The 17,885-nt window shown below is 38.9% G+C and overlaps 1 protein-coding gene across 4 annotated transcripts in view; it reads right to left on the bottom strand.

Moving 5' to 3' along the window:
* Positions 1–17,885, bottom strand: part of GRM7 (glutamate metabotropic receptor 7) — a 283,339-nt gene that overhangs the window by 91,734 nt on the left and 173,720 nt on the right. For all 4 annotated transcript variants that reach the window (XM_088532061.1, XM_088532062.1, XM_088532059.1 and 1 more), the window contains exons 6-7: positions 7,552–7,752; positions 3,840–3,979 (exon numbers count right to left, since the gene is read on the bottom strand). In XM_088532061.1, the coding sequence (XP_088388187.1) occupies positions 3,840–3,979; positions 7,552–7,752 (341 nt within the window). The remainder of the gene's footprint in view (positions 1–3,839; positions 3,980–7,551; positions 7,753–17,885) is intronic.

Raw genomic sequence — 17,885 nt, 5'->3', positions numbered from 1 at the left:
TCGGGGAAAATGTGTATGCCCTCTTTGAGAAAAGTAAGAAAAATCTGAAGTGAAAGTTAAACTGTAAGATTACCCCTGCAATCTAAAAATATACCAGTGCAACAGAATGAGAGAAAGACAAACACCACAGACTTTCTTCTTATTTGGATTTCTTCTCCTCCTCTTTTAAAGAAGCAGACAATCTACAGGCATGCAGCTTTAACACAGAAGTTTAAATCATGGTATTTTTTAAAACATTAGAATATAATAAAACCATAGTCCTTGCTAATATACATTTAAAATACCTTCTGCACTAAGTGCACTGACATTCCAAAATGCTGCCTTAATGGTATGTATTTCTTATCAATTTAAAGCTAAGTAAGGACAATATATTTCTTTTTCCTTGGAATTATGTGACTGCCTTTAATACATGACCTCAATAGTGGCATAGTAAAATACAGACCTGGTTTCAGATGCTAACATTACCGTGATTTTATTGTCTAATTGAATTAGCATTATCTTTGCTATTAGGCAGGTGCTGCAGGTCAAAATACTGGATTTCAGTGAGGATGCAGCTGGCCAAACTTCTGATCTTGAATGCAGGGCAAAGCATTTCACATTACAGCAGGAAGCAAAGAATAAATGTTACACAGCAAATCTGCATGTAGAGGCCAAAAAGGGCTGGACAGAGCTTTACATAATCTTCACAAAACAGAGAGAAAAAAGAACATGCTTTTCCACGCCCTCCTACAGGAGGAGGACGGATATTCTTGTAATCACAATTTCACTGCAGGGAGAACAAGTACAGCAACATTTTTTCAGTGGAATACTGGCCAAACTATTTAAAATTAGACATCTGTTCATTTTATCCTTGTGTAGATATCTATGAAATACAGCCAGAATTGTCAATAAACCATGCCTTGAGTACTAGGCATAGCTGTATTAGGTTGCTTGAGATCAAGAAAACAAAAGGAAATATGGTGATTACATACTTGAGTTTCTTGCAGTGAAAAGCCACAAGATATTTTCTTGGTAATTGAACATTTTCTGACCTCAGATACAGAAATGTAATTTCAGTCAACTCTGCTCACAGGAAACACTTCACACATAAACTTGTTAAAGGCAGATCAGAATCTGGCCCTGTATTTACACAGAATAAACTCGTCTGCATTTTCTGAACATTTCTGGCAGGCATTAAAAAGCAAAGGTGATCTAAAGATGGGAAGAAATGATCAAGACTGAGACAAATATACCAATGAAGACTCAGACATTTCATAAAATCAGGTGTATAAACTGGTAATGAGAAAAAGAAAAAAGTGATATGGCATATTTTTAAGACTTATGAATGTATATTTTTAAAGACCTCCTCAGTCTATTCAGTGAGTGTCTCATGCAATAGAAGAGCAGAAATTGAGAAAAGAACACCTGATTTTACTTGAAAACACAGAAGAAAAAGTCCATAATGTTATTATATAAGTATCTGAAAAATATCAAGACCAATCAGCTCCTATCCCCCATACTCCCGCCTCACACTCAAAGATATGACTAGGAAGATAAAGTATAACCTTGTGAGATTAGACTGACTATAGGATTTAACAGTTGTGCTTCCATGGAAATATATGTTCTTGCTCATTCTTTGAATGAAGATGAGATAAAGAAGAGAAGGAAACAAATACTTCGCTCAACTGTGACAGTCCTTGGCACTTAATTATCTACCATCTTTGATATCTGGAGCATAAGACGGGGTGGTAGTGCAGTACAATTTTTGCTTTGTGAGGAAATTGAAACACTCAGAACTAAGAGATCTGCCCAAGATGGCAAGTCTCTTTAAAACGAAACATCTCTTCAGCATTTTCTAAGTTAAGATTGGTGATCTCTCATCAAACCATCCTTTCTCTCTCTCTCTTTTTTTTTTCTCCCTATATCTTATGTCAGTATTAAAGAAACGAGAACTTGAGAAAAATGTTCTAAAGTGTTATCCCCAACAATAATTACTGAAGAAAATTTAAAGTCTATGGCAGCTTTTCTTGGGACACCTTTAACAATATCTTACTTTGATTGGCTATGGTAGGAAACCTGACTTCTCTAAATTCCACAATTTTACTTTTGTTAAGAAACTATGTGCATAAACTACCTTAATAATGCTGATTCCTGCATGGATTCCAGGGAGAAATTAAGACCTGTAAGTGCATAGAAGGGAAGTTACTGTGACAGTCTCAACTACTGATAGAACACCATAGGCACGTGAGGATACAAAGGTGAGGAGAGTATGATTTTTATGGAAACATTTAACACTACAACAGGAATACAAATCAAGCTCCATTCATTTAGTTTTAAATTTTAATGATTCAGGATAAATAGTTTCTGTAAAGTAGTATTTACTTAATGAAATATTAATATTTTTGCTAAAAGAATTGTAAATTGCAAGTTAATATAGCAACTTGCCTCAAATAGAACATCTCAAGTTGAAAAACATAGAAATAGCCTGCAACAAATCAAAATCAATCAGAATTTAAGAAGAAAATATTATCTTGAAAGCTGGACTTTGGTAAACCACATTAATGCCTGCATTGAATAAAAGACATGAATACATTTAAAGAAGAAATACTTTAAAAGAAGAAAGTGGATTCTGTTACATCTCAAATTATCATACTTTATCTACCTAAATAGTATATAACCTGAATACAAGCTATATAGCTGGACTGGTGGACAGAGTTCCCAATGAAGTGTTCACATATAAAGAACTGAACCACAAATCAGAATTCCTGTATCAGCTACATCCTGATTACCCCTTGGCTGTGTGGCAGGACTGGACTATCATCACACCAGTCTTTCTTTTTTCCTTCCAAAGTGGCTTCTTTCCAAGGGAAATCCAGATACACAGGCAGGGAAAGAGCCACAGTACACTCAAGAATGTCTTCCCCTTAGATGATGCTCATCGGGGAACTTCTTGCATCAGAAACTAACACAGCAGATTAACTGTTGACCTCCTAGGCAAGTTCCTCTAGTATAACCTCAGGTGGAAACCTCAGCTGAGAAAGAAAACCCTTCTGTAGCAACTGCCCTTTCATTTTAGCAATACTTTGATTTTAAGCAGGTTCTCAGTTAAACTGAATCAAAAAAATTGCCTTTGTGCTTTAATAACAACATCTACAAAGAGACAAATAACCATAAGGTTAAAATGGCACCTCTTCTCCATGCATTCAAGGCCCAAATGACTTGTACAAAGCCAAGCAGGAAGCCTGTGCCATGGCCAAGGAGCGAATCCAGATCTCCAGAGACCCATGCAAGGCGCCTGTCACAGAATGTTCTTGCCTGGGTGAAGCTGCAGAGAGTTTCTAGCTCTCTTTGCTACCAGTCACATTTGTTTTTTTTTCGTGTGGGCAACAATCAAGTATTTTGGGGGTCTTGGCTCCTCTGTTTTTACATGACTACAGAAGGATCATCTCATTCATATGGCTATCTTTGTTACATGTATAAAAGTAACGCAGGAAAAGTGAGTGACACAAAAAATTCTTAATTTCTGTTTACCTAAAACTAGAAAAACTGAAGATAATCTAAAAATAAAAGTCCATTAGTTACAAACAACAATGCATTACTGGCTCATTTTCCTAGCTGGCGACTAAAGACATCAGACATGCAAAAGTAATAAAATCTGCATAATCATCTGATGTGTCTGTTCATCTGAAGAGCTTGGGTAGTCAGCATAGAGAAAAGAGATGGCATGATGGAACAGAAGAAGATACTATAGCTGTGAAGAGATAGTAGATCTCCATGTATTATTTCCTGCATGGTGACAAAATACTACTTAGTGGTTGTACCTGGAAAAGGAAAGCAAACGCTGAATAAGAGAGACTCACATTGAGCTGAAGGTCATCTGTCCACTGGCCAACGAGCCGGTAGCCTGGGGTGCTGGTGTTCGTTGTATGGTACTGAAAGATGTCATAGCGTCCTGGCGCATCACCATTTTTATTAAACATCACTGGAGTGCCAGCACTGCCTGAGGAAGGAAACAAGACAAAATCCAACCAAACAAAAAAGCCAAAGCTTTACAGTATCTGTTTTATTTACTTAGTCACAGTTGAAAGCTTTCAGACTGGCAACGTGTTTCAGGCAACGGCCGTCTATCAGCCCAGCCATTTAAAATAAACACACTACGACACTGTGGCATAATCCTAGCCCTCTTTCTGTGATTAATGATCACTACCCAAATGCACTGACGAATCCACTGAAAATAAAACAAAGCAAAGCTAGATCAGCTTTACTTCACTGTAACCTTGCACACAGCAAGAAACAACAGAAGGCTTTTCCTTCTGACCTCCAGTCTTCCTCCCCATCCTTCTTTCCTTAGGGAGTTCTTGAGTGAAAATCATCCCTGTGAATGGAGCCTCTAAATGATTTTTTTTCCCCCAGAAAACATTCCATCTGCTTCTGAGAGATACTGCTGTCAGAAGCCAGCCCAGGTCTAGTGAATCTTGACTGGCATCCAGAAATAGCTTCCTCCTCCACAATATGTTCTTATTCCAGTAATCAGCATGCAGCTGAGATGGAAAAGAACAGAGTAAACTAGAGGAAGACTACTGCTTGCATAGTTCCTTATTTATCCTCTGTGACACTGATACAGGCTGAGAAGTATTTCACTCAGGACCAGTTCAGGATCAGCATCCGTCACCCTGCACTGCTGATGGGCAGGAGGTGAAGCCTGCAGTGCACCCAAATACAGTGCACAGAATTGGATCTCCCAAGGAAGTCCACGCACTAGAAGCACTTCGATAGCTGAACTAAATTACAGATTATTCCTTAGACAAGAACGTCACGACCAGAAAAGCTTCATTTTAATTACCATAGCGATAGTGAACCTTTCTTAAATGACAATTCAAAGCAATGTTGTATTTTCTCAGGGCTCTAGGTAAAAACTTCAAGGATGACATTTATTTCAAGATATATTAAAACAGGTTTCAGCAGGGTAAAGTAATATTGTGTCAAGACTGAAGATTATGACAATGCTTCCATATATCTATATTCAAAGCTTCCTCCTACCCCATAACTTTCTTTTCCCCAAAGCAATGAAAAATCTCTCCTGTAGTAGCACTGAAATTTAAGATTATAGTTTCCTTCGCAATTCCCATTCTTCATTGAATTCTAGCAAGTGAAAGAAGATTTGGAGGAGTGAATTAGCATAGTTTCCATTCTAGCTCTAGTATATTGTTCCGTGTCTATTCTACAATGCTTCCCAGATCAGATAAAGAAGCAGGTCTCCCTGAACATCTCTCCGCAGCCCCAGAAGGATTATGGCACAGTACTGAGCCTGGATATGCAAACACACGTACAATTACAACACCCCACCAATGTGACAAAAAAAGCTAAACTCTGCCCTCAAATAATACACTTACAGAAATTGGTTCTTTTCCCACGGGAAATACCAGTAGCAAATAGCCAAAGAAAATTAAATGTTTATAACTGTATCAGTTTTGCCATCATTCTCCCTCTCCGCTAAAAAGCGAATCACTTCTTCAAGCCCTATGCTGGCCATGAGCCACATGTATATAACCAAGGAAAAACACCATATTGCTATGTAAATCTCATTTGAAGAAAGAAATCATCCTTTAAAATGCTGACCAAAGAAACACAACTACGGAAATCAAAGTTACTGCAAACCAGTTTTAGGAGCTGAGCAATACTCAGAATTAACTGGCCACCCATTTTCTCACAAATTATTTCTCAGCTTCAGTAAAATGATAGAATGACCATTCCTTCTCTTTATATGCAAAAGCTGTCTAGAGATGATAATGTATGAGCTGTTCTCAAGTGCTAAAATGGCCAAAGTACAACGGTGTATATGAATACCTTACTGCTATTTAATCTTTGTCTTTTTTATTTTTCTTTTTTTATAGTCACCTTCCAAAATGAGGAAAGTAGAACTCTCCAGACTTTCTCAGATTATTCATCTTGAAAGATGTAGTTAAGCAACTTCCCTCAGGGGAGGAAATAAAAATCTCCTGCAATACACTTTGCCATTCATAAGACAATTTTTACATAGAGGAAAAATATCCCTAACACAAATGACCAAACTTGACCATTACAGACCAGATTTGTTCCTATCTTTAAATCTCTCTGTTCCTATTTTTTTTTCCTTTATTAATAAAAACATTTATTAGTAAACTGCAGCAAAAATCCCAGAGCATGGGATCAAATTTGTCAAAATTCAGGAACCTAAACCTGAACACACATACCTACCTAGGTGCTGAAGCAGCTATAGCAGAGCACAAGATGCTGTGTCGCAGGCATGACCTGGCCTGTGTGGCCATGTGTGACGCACAGCGCCCTCAGCGCTCACCCTTGGAGGTGACGCACAACGTCCCCTGGGGCTGCTCTGGAGGCCTCTCCTTGTCAACCACAGAGCAGGTGATGTCTGCTCCATGAAAATCAGTATCTGTGGCTACGATGGCCATTTCCAATGGACACTCATTACTTTACAAAATCTGTTTTAACTAATCTATTTGGAGGTCCATCTTTTGGCCTCCAGTTAAATCCAGGATCTGTGTCTTACAGAGAGCTACAGCAGAACACTAAGCCCCCAGGTACCCACATTAGCAAGGTTTATTATGGGGAAATGACATTAGGTTGCTTGTAATGTTACCTGCTATGAGTGATCTGCTCCAGTGACTCTGGAGCTGGGCTCAGGTCAATCTCCCCCATGGGTATTAATGTAGCCAATAAAATTTCAGTAAAACACACAGAAGCAAGGAAATTCTGCCAGTACTTAGGCTTGATTCATACAGTACCAGGCAGAGGAAAGTAAGTGGAAGCCATTGACCTGTATGGAAGAGAGGGCTACTATTGTTCACTATCAATGCCACACACCAAATGGTGGAAGCATCAGTGGATACACAACAAGCAGCTGAATAAAAAAATTCTCCCATCCTCATTCCCAGGAAGTTTTGTGTTTCTGCTTCCTCAACCTAACTGGAAGAAGGAAAGTTGAAGTAATCAGTCGGTCTAAATCACACAGTTCTGATTCTACAAATGAACCTGTCCCTTTAGCTATCCTCTGCGTTGGCTTAAACATGAAGCTCAGCTGGGTTTAAGGGTACCAGATGTCATCCTGCTAGTTTTCTCCAAATAAAGGAAACAAAGTGAATAAATAAGAAAAAATAAAAAAGATATAGATATGTGATGTATGTGATGCTAACAAACTTCTAGGGCTCAAACAGGCATGTTTAATCAAAGACGACCTGAAGTTTTTCATTCAACTATTTGTTTCACTTATAGGAAATCAAAGGCTTCTGGAAATATTCTAAAATAGCAGCAACAATTTCTGATTATTTGCATTGGCTACCTGGGATCCTGCAAAACTGAAATGTTTTACAAAATATCAAATTCAAGTAAAGCAACACCATGTTTTTAAAGAGACACTAAATAAATACAGTCTTCTACCACAAACTCTAGTGAACCAAAAAAAAAACCTCCATCTGAATTAAATGAAAATATAAATAAACAAAAGTTTCATAGAGAAAAAAAAAAAACTTAGAGTGGTCAAAACGCTACCAATAAAATAGTCTTTCAGCTCACCGTTGAAGTTAACGCTGCGTATGTACTTCAAGAGCTTCTTGCCTCCTGCTTGCTCCATCTCCGGACAGACCCCCGGGTAATCCGCACAGAGGTCCTTGTTCATGTGATGGAGGGCGTGCGCCATCGCGTACACGGCATCGATCACAAACTGCACCTTCCCTTCTTGCTCATAATGGGAGTCTTTGCCAATTCGCTCCTGCCCTGCACATTAAAAGCAAACACACATACACACACAGAAGTACAATTAGGAACAATGTTTTCCTATTATCAAATACAAAGTAATCCTCTTTGGGCACATTTTAAGAAATGCATGTTTTAGTCAATACAATACAAAGTTATGGGATCACACACATACACACACACAAAAGCACTTTCTTGATAGCAGAATTACCAACCCTTATTCTTTAAAGTTAATTATCATAATCTAGAAAGACAAATCCTACTGCACTTACAAACTCAGAACTATAATCTACAGGGACCATCTTACAGAAAGGAAAAAAACATCAGGCTCAGCATGTTCCCAAAGTATGTCTTTGAGTGGAGAAAGTATTAAAAATAAAGCACAGCTGGTATTTTAAAGTCTGATGTTTTGTTCCATTTCAAATCCCAGTCTCTAATTGAAAGCCGTAGCCAGATTGAGGGAAGAAAGAATCACTTGAGATGCAACCTAAGCGGTGCTCAAGAGAATTCAGCCAACATGTCTACTATTAATGTAACCTCAGGAAGCTCAGTATGTTTGCATTAGCTATGCACCCCTTCTCCTCTACCTGCCGAGATTCAAACATCCTTCTGAATCCACTGACTGCCTTTAAATATTCTAGCAATGGAGAATTTTTGGAATCCAAACCCTTCATGTCATCTGAACAACAACCAGGGGAAAGCAGTGCTTTGAAAATCATTCCTTTATTACTGCTGTACCCTGCGTGGTAGAAACTGTCAACTCTCTGCCTCAGAGATCTCATCTCACAGGCCAAGACATAAAAAGTCTGAGAAAAGAGAGGCATTTTATAAATGAAAAACTGCGACATACAGAAATTAAAACACAAAAGATCCTAAAAAAACTCAATAGCAGTGTCACATAAAAGTGAAGATAAGTATTTTAAACAACAGATTAGTGCCATAACCATTCTCTCCCTCTCAGATTCAAGATGAAATAGTCGTCTGGTGATAAGACTGTAAAAACAGGCAGTGAGGTGGCTTGCTTGTTTTTCGTTGTTGTTGCTGTTGTTGTGTGAGCAGATAACTGGCAGCCTCTGCAATTAAGCAGCAAACAGAATGGTCTTTTCAGAGGGTTAGCAGGGAGAACATAATGGGTTAAGAATTAGGATCCCTTGATTTTTATTCTGAAATTGTCCACAGACTTGTTTTACTTTGGGCAGATAACACCTGCATGATTCAATCTGTCCAGCTGCAAAAATGTGTGATTATACTTACCTGTCTCACCAGGATTTTGTGAAACGTAATTACTGTTTGTTAAGTGTTCTGAGCTGCTTTGATGAAAGCAGCAAAAGTGTAATCTATTATTTTCTAAGGGTGGCAACACCACAGTCTACTTGTTCCATTTACAGAGTGACACTTTCTTCTAACCTCAGATGAGTCTTGATCGCTTTCTGCAGTACCTGTAAGTTTGGATAATGTAAGGAGGTGCAAGACAGCACTCTACAGAAATCACCTCTTGCAAATATTTCAGAGACCTTCAATTAAAGTATTCATTTGGAGGATACAAGGCAGAAAAAATAATCCTTTACTTGAAATAGAGCACAGTGAATTCCATTTGCTGATTGAAACCAGTAAGGAAAGGAAACCAAATTGTTAATGAACTTGCGAGAACTCATGAGGAAGAAAAGAAGCCCATTTTCCTGTTGCTGCTCACATCAAATGTTTGCATCTTTCCCCCTGCATCAATGAACTAGAGCTTCACCAGCACAGGACCAGAATCTATTGTCTAAAACCAATTCTGGCACTGCATTCTTCTAAAGAGTACAAACTTCTCAGAAAACTATTGTGAGAGAGCAGCTAAGGCCTTCTCAGCATAGATGTCCCTCAAGGCACTCTAAATCAGTCTCAAGATCATTTTGTAGTCTGTGACTGGCAAAGCTTTTCAAGTCTTTTCTGACAGTAAGGGAAGGACCCTGGCACAGAGACTCCCTCCTCAGCCACACTCAGAAAAGAGATATAGCAGTTGGCAGCAAGATCTGCTCACGTTTTACCTCGGCCCCAACCCTACTCTAGTTCATCTAGAAAGACTGCACAATTCTTGTGATGTCAGCTGTTTATAAAATACACATGCATACACAAAGATATATATAGCTATATATATTTACACACACATATATGTGCATACGCACTGTATACAGTCCAACGGTGAAGCTCCATTTGTTATTAAAACAGTTACTACTTAGGAACATTAATTTATGGCCTGTTACAAATATACATACCCTAGGAAAAATCCCACACTAAGATATCATGCTTTTCATACTGGACTCATTGAAAAGAAAAGACATGCTCCCCAAAAGAGTAAGTGATCTACATCATGACATACACATAAGTCTCTACCAATCCTTCTTCTCTTCTCTGGGTGGAGAGATGGTGGACTGGAATTACGAATAAACACAATCAAAGAAATCACCAACTTCCTACAGAAATCCTCTGAAATTATAACCCTCTACTGAAAAGAGTTCATATTCGGTTGAATATTAAAGGTCCAGAAATTTTATACAGTAAAGTCCAGATATGAAGCCAACTATATCAAAAGGCATGCATTCATTTTTTAATACAATTGAAGAAAATAAGAATACGTATTAACATGAGGATGTTAGTTTCCAAAGCGCACTTATTTGAAGTTTAGACCAAATCTGAACTTCCAAGTTCAAGTGCCATTTTTGAAGACAAAAATAGTCTTCAGACTTTTAACACTGAAACACCCAAAGAACTGGACCTGATTGAAGTTAGTGCATCCCTAGTTTACGTCAAATTAACATCACTTAACTCAGGGACCAGTAAATCGGCCGCCAAGCCCATTCTTGAGCTGGCATACAACTGAGCAATGAGTACATTTTTAACTCCAGCTTCAGCATTAGTTTGACAAATATTTTCCCCTCTTGGTTTTGACAGGAGAAAAACAAAAAAAAAAACAAAAAACAAGCAGACTTATGCCACGTACTTCAGGAATAGAGGAATAGTTATTCACTTATTCTAGTCTATTCCTGGAAGAGAACAAAACCCACAGAGGCCATTAGATTATTACAGAGACCCTGGCAGCTCCTGCAGTGCACTTCGTGTGTCTCCTGAACTCATAGCTGAATACACCACAGCAGTACTGGGACAGCAGTGGAGGGTCTCAGGACAGCAAAGCTTCATGTAAGAGGAAGAACCAGCAAACCGACTCAAGCTCCCAGTATAGTAAGTAACCATAAAGCTCTTCAAGATATCAAAAAACACTAAGAAACAGGAAAACATAAACACCATTTTCATTGTGATGTGAAAGCCTGTTTTATTCTTCCTTTCATGCTCCCAATTCTTACTGCTTCCTTGTTGGTTTTGGAGGGGGTGTGAGTTGTTTTACTTTTTTTAAAAACTTAGTGATCTCAGAGGAGCCATACAACAACATTGCTTTCTTCATCAATGAAGTAGCTGACACCTGAGACATATGCACACAAAGTAATTTCAAGAGAATGCACTTTTGTTCCATGAATTTGAAATGGATGTCAGAAGAAGGAAGAAACATAAAAGCAACTTATTGGCATGAACTTTTTTTTTTTTTTTTGCTTCCAAAAGATCTATTTGAAGGTGATGACATATAATTTAACCTCACTTCCTACTAGAGTCTCAAGTGCTCGTCAGTATGATTCCTAAGAGACTGAGTAGCAGGGTTTCTTGCTTCAGGCAAAACTTTGAAGAAAATACTGCAATAAAGAATGCAGGAAAAGAAAACAAAACAAAACAAAAAAAGCAAACCCAGATCAGTGAGAATAGAGGAGTAAATTCTCTTCTATGCCCTTCAAAGGAGCATAGAGGAAATCTGGGAACCAGATTTCTCCAAAGGAGGGCAAAGGAATGAAATGCAAGTTGAAGAATTCCTGGTCATTCCTTCCCCCTGTACAAGGGGCAACACTTAATGCCTCTGCTGGAGAAAGGAGCCAGTAACATTGTTTTTCACAGTGCAGTTTCTCAACATCTTTTTCAGTGGATTCTTGTGGATTAATCAATAATCTTCACATTGTTTAGGGGGATATGATAAGAAGTGTAAATTATATTGCGAGTACGATTTTTTGGATATATCATGCATACAATGGACAAACATCAAAAAGACACTTCACTGGTGCTTCTAATGGATGAATTCCAGACATTAGATTTAAATAGTGAAGGATTAAACGCATCTTCAAAAGAACTCAAACAATAATACTGTTGGGAACTTGTTGATAGTCATCATTAAGAAGAGATTTAATTTAAAAATTGCAGAACGCTCACAGTATCAAACAACAAGCTATTATTCGTATCATAAAAAATTCAGCAGCTGGTGAAGTACCAACAGAAAAACATATACTCTTCATACATCTACAGCATATTTAGCAGCATTAAATTCCCGAGGCCTGTGAACAAAGAAACAGCAATGATCTAACAGCTACAATTACTAGTCTATAACATTGTAAATGCCTACAGATGCGGTAGTGACACTGCAAGTCCCACCAGCTACACACACAGTGTGGAGAACTCGGCCTGCGCAGCTGCTCCTGCTGCTCTCCTGGCTTTCCAGCACAGGACAAGGCAGCAACTCTGGCCTCGGACAGACACCCAGGACTCCCCACAGTCACCTCAGGTAGGACTTGCTGGAAATTCATTCATGAAATAGACACTACTATACACACAGGAGGTGTAAAGTTTGAAGACTTCTTCAAATAAGCTCTTTATTTCAGTGTAGCTGAATACTACAGCTTGAGAAAAACTAACAATATCCTGGCGTAAATATTGTAATTCAAACACGAGGACAACAATCAAGCCTCTTTACAATATAATCCATGTATTGTATTTTTATAAAGAAATATAAAATCCAGTAATACAACCATGTAGTTATAGTCATCTATCCAGCTCATTCTAAATCAGAAGATCTTATTACAGACAAAAGCTCTTATCTCAAAACCTTCAAGCCACCACCTGTGGATTTTCTTAGGGAAAGCAAATGAACCTTCAGATTTCCAGACTGCCAATCAGACAGGAACATTTTTCCGGGATAGGACGAATTTCCAGTCTAAGCTTTGCCACGTAGCAGCACAGCCTCAGGAAACAAGGAGCAACCTCCTCCCAGCGCAGGTGCAAGCCATTTGTAGCATCTTTATAGCGATTAAGTAAACCTTTCCTTAATCTCCTCTGTAATCTTCAGTATCAAAGCAGCTCTACAGCCTCCTGGGGCTCTAATAGAGCCATAACTTATACTGCAAGATACACTTGGAAATCAGACAAATTTTCTATGCAGGGAATGCATTCTATAACTTAAAAGTTTGTTAGTTAAATTGGCACTGTCAGATTTTGCAATAATAAATATACTGAGATAAACCGAGACAGAGCTGTCCTGTTACTAGGACTAGTACCCCCACTGAAGAGCAGGTACGGTCAGCTCTGCCCTGACAGTTACTGTTTTTATCAAACTTGAGGCATCAGGCTTTCCCTGTGCCTTACAACACAGTCCTGTACCCGTCTGCACAAATTAGTATTCAAGTTAAAACCAAAATGAGCATAGTGCAGCAGAAATTCCTATCAATGCTTTTTTAACACAATATCACTAGCAACAATACTCCATAATAAGGAACATCACATTAATTTCTAATACACACACTAAATAAAGATTGAATTTTACATGCTTTAAATGATGCTCACCTTTGTGAGCTTGTGTTTGCTCCCATCTGTATCGTAGAACTGGCTAGACTGGGTCTGAAAGCAGGCTAAACTTTAGATGTAACAGGGAATAAACTCAGGCTCGCAGGAGCCGTGGGGTCTCATACACCCGTTGTGGAATGGACACCATTCCAGAAAACCTTGATGCAATGAAGTTTTTGAAGCTATACCTGCCTTGAGATTTTTTGGAAACTACATCCAGTTTGATTTGTCAGACCACATTTTGTTCTCAGTCACTGAGACTGCAATACTTTCTGTTCTTGTGTGTGAATACGTGTAAGAGAATAGACTTCAGATTAAAAAAAATGAACCTCATTTTCTTATCTGAAATATACTCTGTGCATTCCTAGTAAAACAGGAAAAGTAAAGCAGGTGCCCCTTATACTTCAATGCTGAAATATTAATCACAAAAAGTTACAATTACAAAACTCACTCTGGACCAAAATACACTCTGACATGTAACTCTTGTTGTGCTCAGTGGCAGCTGGGAGCCAAGTCACTACAAATCCACTACAATCCACTACAAATTACTTGATTATTTATAAATAGGACCCCAAATGACCAGCTTTACTGTACGTATTTCCGTTGGCCAGTGCCTTGACTAACAATTTGGGACTAGGTTACAGTTTAAGATTGTGTGTTCTGTAATTTGATCATTACAGAAGATGACAACACTGGACACCAACAGGAGTTGACAGATGGAAAGACCTAATACCATAATCATACCATTGGTCAAGATTTGGAAAAAAATGCTGCTGACTAGTGGATTACTTCCAACTTATTTTCCAGGGAAAAAAAGTAGCAAAATAGATGGCAAAAGAACCTCTGAAGCCTTACCACTTGATTACAGCACTAGGCAAGTAAATCACCTTGTACCTTATGTTACACACAGAGATAACAAGGCTCAACCCACCTTTACAAAGAATAGCAGCAAAAAATATCATCATGATATACACAAAATTGTCTGATAATTATGCTGAGCTGACTGAACTGTTCAACCTCTGTGTGATCTTGGAATATGTTTTTCACCTAAGGTCTCTTTGCTTCTGTTAAAGCTGTAGAATATTATTTATTTGGCTGTTTTGGAAACTTCATAGTCAAGGCAGCATTTACTGTATCATAAAACAGCTTTGACAATCAATGTAGCACAGCTGTGACCCTGATCGTTGCCTTGCTTACTTTTGTAACCTTTTGCAGTTAGCATATTTTCAATTTATGTTTTGCTTTACTATCAGTGGGGGCTTAATTGTTCCACATTTGTCTTTGGTGTAATTCTATCACATAGGTAATGATCAGACAGCATTCCAGATGGCTGAACTTAGACTTACATTCCCTTTCAAAACTTCAAAATGGCCATTTGATTGAACTTGCAAACTTTCCTCTCATTCCAAACAAACATTACAGCATCCCCTCCCTCAAGAAGGGACACAGTTTTTCAAACTGCAGATGAAGAAAAACAGACCATGGTTGCTTTGGACCCTCCCAAACCTGTTTTTTTTCTGCACAGTTCTTGATATCTGCCATAGAGCTGTACACAACAATACCCATTTAACAGCATAAACATCACTAGTACCAGCAAAATGGTGCTAGGGTGAACACAGGACATCCCGTGCTCCCTTCACTGCTGTCCACAGACAGGAGGCAGCTTTGCAAGGGAGGTCACACCATGGATGCTTTCATTTGTGTAGAGCTGCCAGCGTGACCTCGAGAGGCTCCGGAAGGGGACACTTTCCGGACTTCCAGCCCTCATATATTGTCAGTAGGAATCAGTCTAAATTTAGCCCCTCTTCCTGATATGATTTATATGGCAACGTTAATAGTTCAGATCTCCAGACACCTTGAAGTCCAATAGATTTTCATTCTAATGAATAGCACAGAGCTGTTCTCATAAAAAGTGAATCATGCACATCATGCCTCCTGGCAGTTGTTTAAAAAAATACTTTAGATATTTAGATTATGTCATTAAAGGTGCTTGAAACATCTCAGAAAATTCGTCTTTTTCCTGAGATGGGAAATTTTGAAAGCATTCTGGAAACTATTTTTCTTTCTATCTCTTTGCTAATCTATTAATGCACTAGGATCACTTGTTATAGACAAATTATAAATAATATTCTGATATCCTCAGGCTCTGCTATTTGTTACATCTTTAGTTTCTCATTATTTTTCTTTCTCTAACATATGGCTTCATGGTACAACCCATCTTTTTACTGCTCCTTATACTTAAAAACCTCAACTGATATAATTTCAAAGACAGACACAAATAATTAAATGTTTTTCCAAATTATCTGAGTTTTCTTCCGACAGCTCTCCATTTCTATGTTCATGATCCACTGTGCTGTGTCACATTTGGGGTGATTTGCCAAAACTTGGCTATCTAGACTTGGACTTCCAGCATTTTCAATGCATGATGCATTTGTCATGAGGGAAGATTTGGGTCAGAAGTTCAAAATCATTTATTTTGAGAAAATACAGACAAAGGGTAGCCCTGAGCACTACGTATGGCGTCTTTCCTTTCAAGGGGTAAATCCTCTCTCATACAAAACCAGCTACAGGAAACACTGACAAATGCACAACATGTTCACAACTTCACTGTCAAATATAAGTATGTATGACAACTACTGCTTTGCTGTTTTTCTTTATTCGATGGAAATCTGACCTTTTATTCCCACTATAAATAACCGTTGTATCTGCAGTGCACTGGGATACAGGACAGGACATCTGCCAATCTTGTTTTAGGCCCCTGACACCCTTCAGAGCACTAGTTGTTCTCTCTGCACCTTCAGAAGGGCATGCGCATGTGTGCAAAAACGCCTCGCTCTGGAATTCACAGTGCTCATCTGACTGCTGCTTCCTGATGGCTGCGTATCCGATTTAAATTAAGCACAAGACACCTTGGGTAGCCAAAGGAGACTGAGATGGGTGCTTCTTTCAAGGTAATTTGAACCACTGTGCTAGGATCTGCAGTTAAGGGAGTTAAATTCAGGTCTCAGAACGCCTTTTCTTCGTGCTCGTTACATTTGAAAACTGATTCAGGTTTTTGGAGCTTTGCCCAGTAAAACTCTGCTGGCAGAGCAAGTCATGTTGTCTTGTCCCTACACCTTACTCCATCTTTTTCTGTTACTTTTCCATACAAACATGGCCACGGTCTTCGAGACAAAGGCCCTACTCAGAGATCCCACAGCACAGTCTAATTTGCAAGTTCACTTCCCAATCTGCACAGCACATGAATTGGATTAAACAAGACTGCAAGAGACACTTATCAGTGCAGTACGCACGAGCAAACCAAATACTGGAATCCTCACACTCTTCCTATCTACACTCTTTACAAGCCTGTAAACTAAGCACAAAAGTAAACGTGGGTCTTTAGAATTTTTTCTACTCCATTTTACATTCTAAACCCAACACTCACTCTTTTGCAAACCCCTTTGCTAAATTTCTTTCACTTCTTTGTAAGGAGCTTCTCCCCAGCATTTTCTTTAGAGCAACTCATTGCTTGAGCCATCATCTTCAGACTGATTACACTGGCAGATAAGTAGAAAAAGCTCTGAGTAATCTACATTCTGATAGATGACATCACACTTCTACCACTTCATTAAGTCTCCTCATGTGTAAAACTATTTGAATTAAAAACTATATTTAACAAGTGAAAACAGTCAAGTGTTGCAATTTCCTTTTCAGTCAGTATTGCATTGCTATGGACTGCCTCCTGTGTGCATAGTCTTTCTGTGCATAGTGGAGACCTCCGCACAGTTGAGTAACTGCATTTCTCTTTTGGGAACACCTCCTTATGCCACCAGTGAGCACAGGTGCTTCTGATGTAGAAGGAAATATTTATATTCTCATACAAAGACGTTGCTATTATAATTTCCACTGGTGCTAAATACCATACAAATGATGCTTATTTATGTAAAATTTTCCTTAATTGCTGTATGTTTTTATTTCCTGCTGAGTTCAGAATAGGTCAAGATGCACCTGAAGCTATCCAACCCGCTGTCAGTCACGGAATTTGGCCAGCACAGGTATTTTGGGCTTCCTTCTAACCGAGCAGACAGTGGGGCCGAGGCAGCCGCCGCTCGCAGACAGTGCCGGGGCGGCCCCCGCGTCAACGCCCGTCCCCAGCCCAGCAGCCTGGAGCTCAGCAGCGCCGCCCGCACGGACACGTTTGGGTGCAAGGCAGCATTACCTATCCCCTGCAGTGCATATCTGATCTCAATCACCTCTTGGAAAATTGTGCTCATTCCAGTTTGTAGCATATCCACATAAAGAAAAAAAAATGTTTTATCATCTGCTAATTCTAACTCCATCGATAAATCTCAAAGCACTGAGAGCATTAGTAGCATGTGGGTTAGTTTAATGCAAAAGCTTCTGTCAAGCTCATAATCAAAACACAGGCTGATTTCTGTGAGGAATACTGTGCAAGGGGGAGTTCAGATAGCATGGTT

This window comes from Tinamus guttatus, unplaced genomic scaffold, assembly GCF_059628265.1.
Source record: "Tinamus guttatus ecotype Peru unplaced genomic scaffold, ASM5962826v1 Tinamus_guttatus_pri_ptg000451l, whole genome shotgun sequence".
Lineage (NCBI taxonomy): Eukaryota > Metazoa > Chordata > Aves > Tinamiformes > Tinamidae > Tinamus > Tinamus guttatus.
This window is presented reverse-complemented; position numbering and strand designations above follow the sequence as displayed.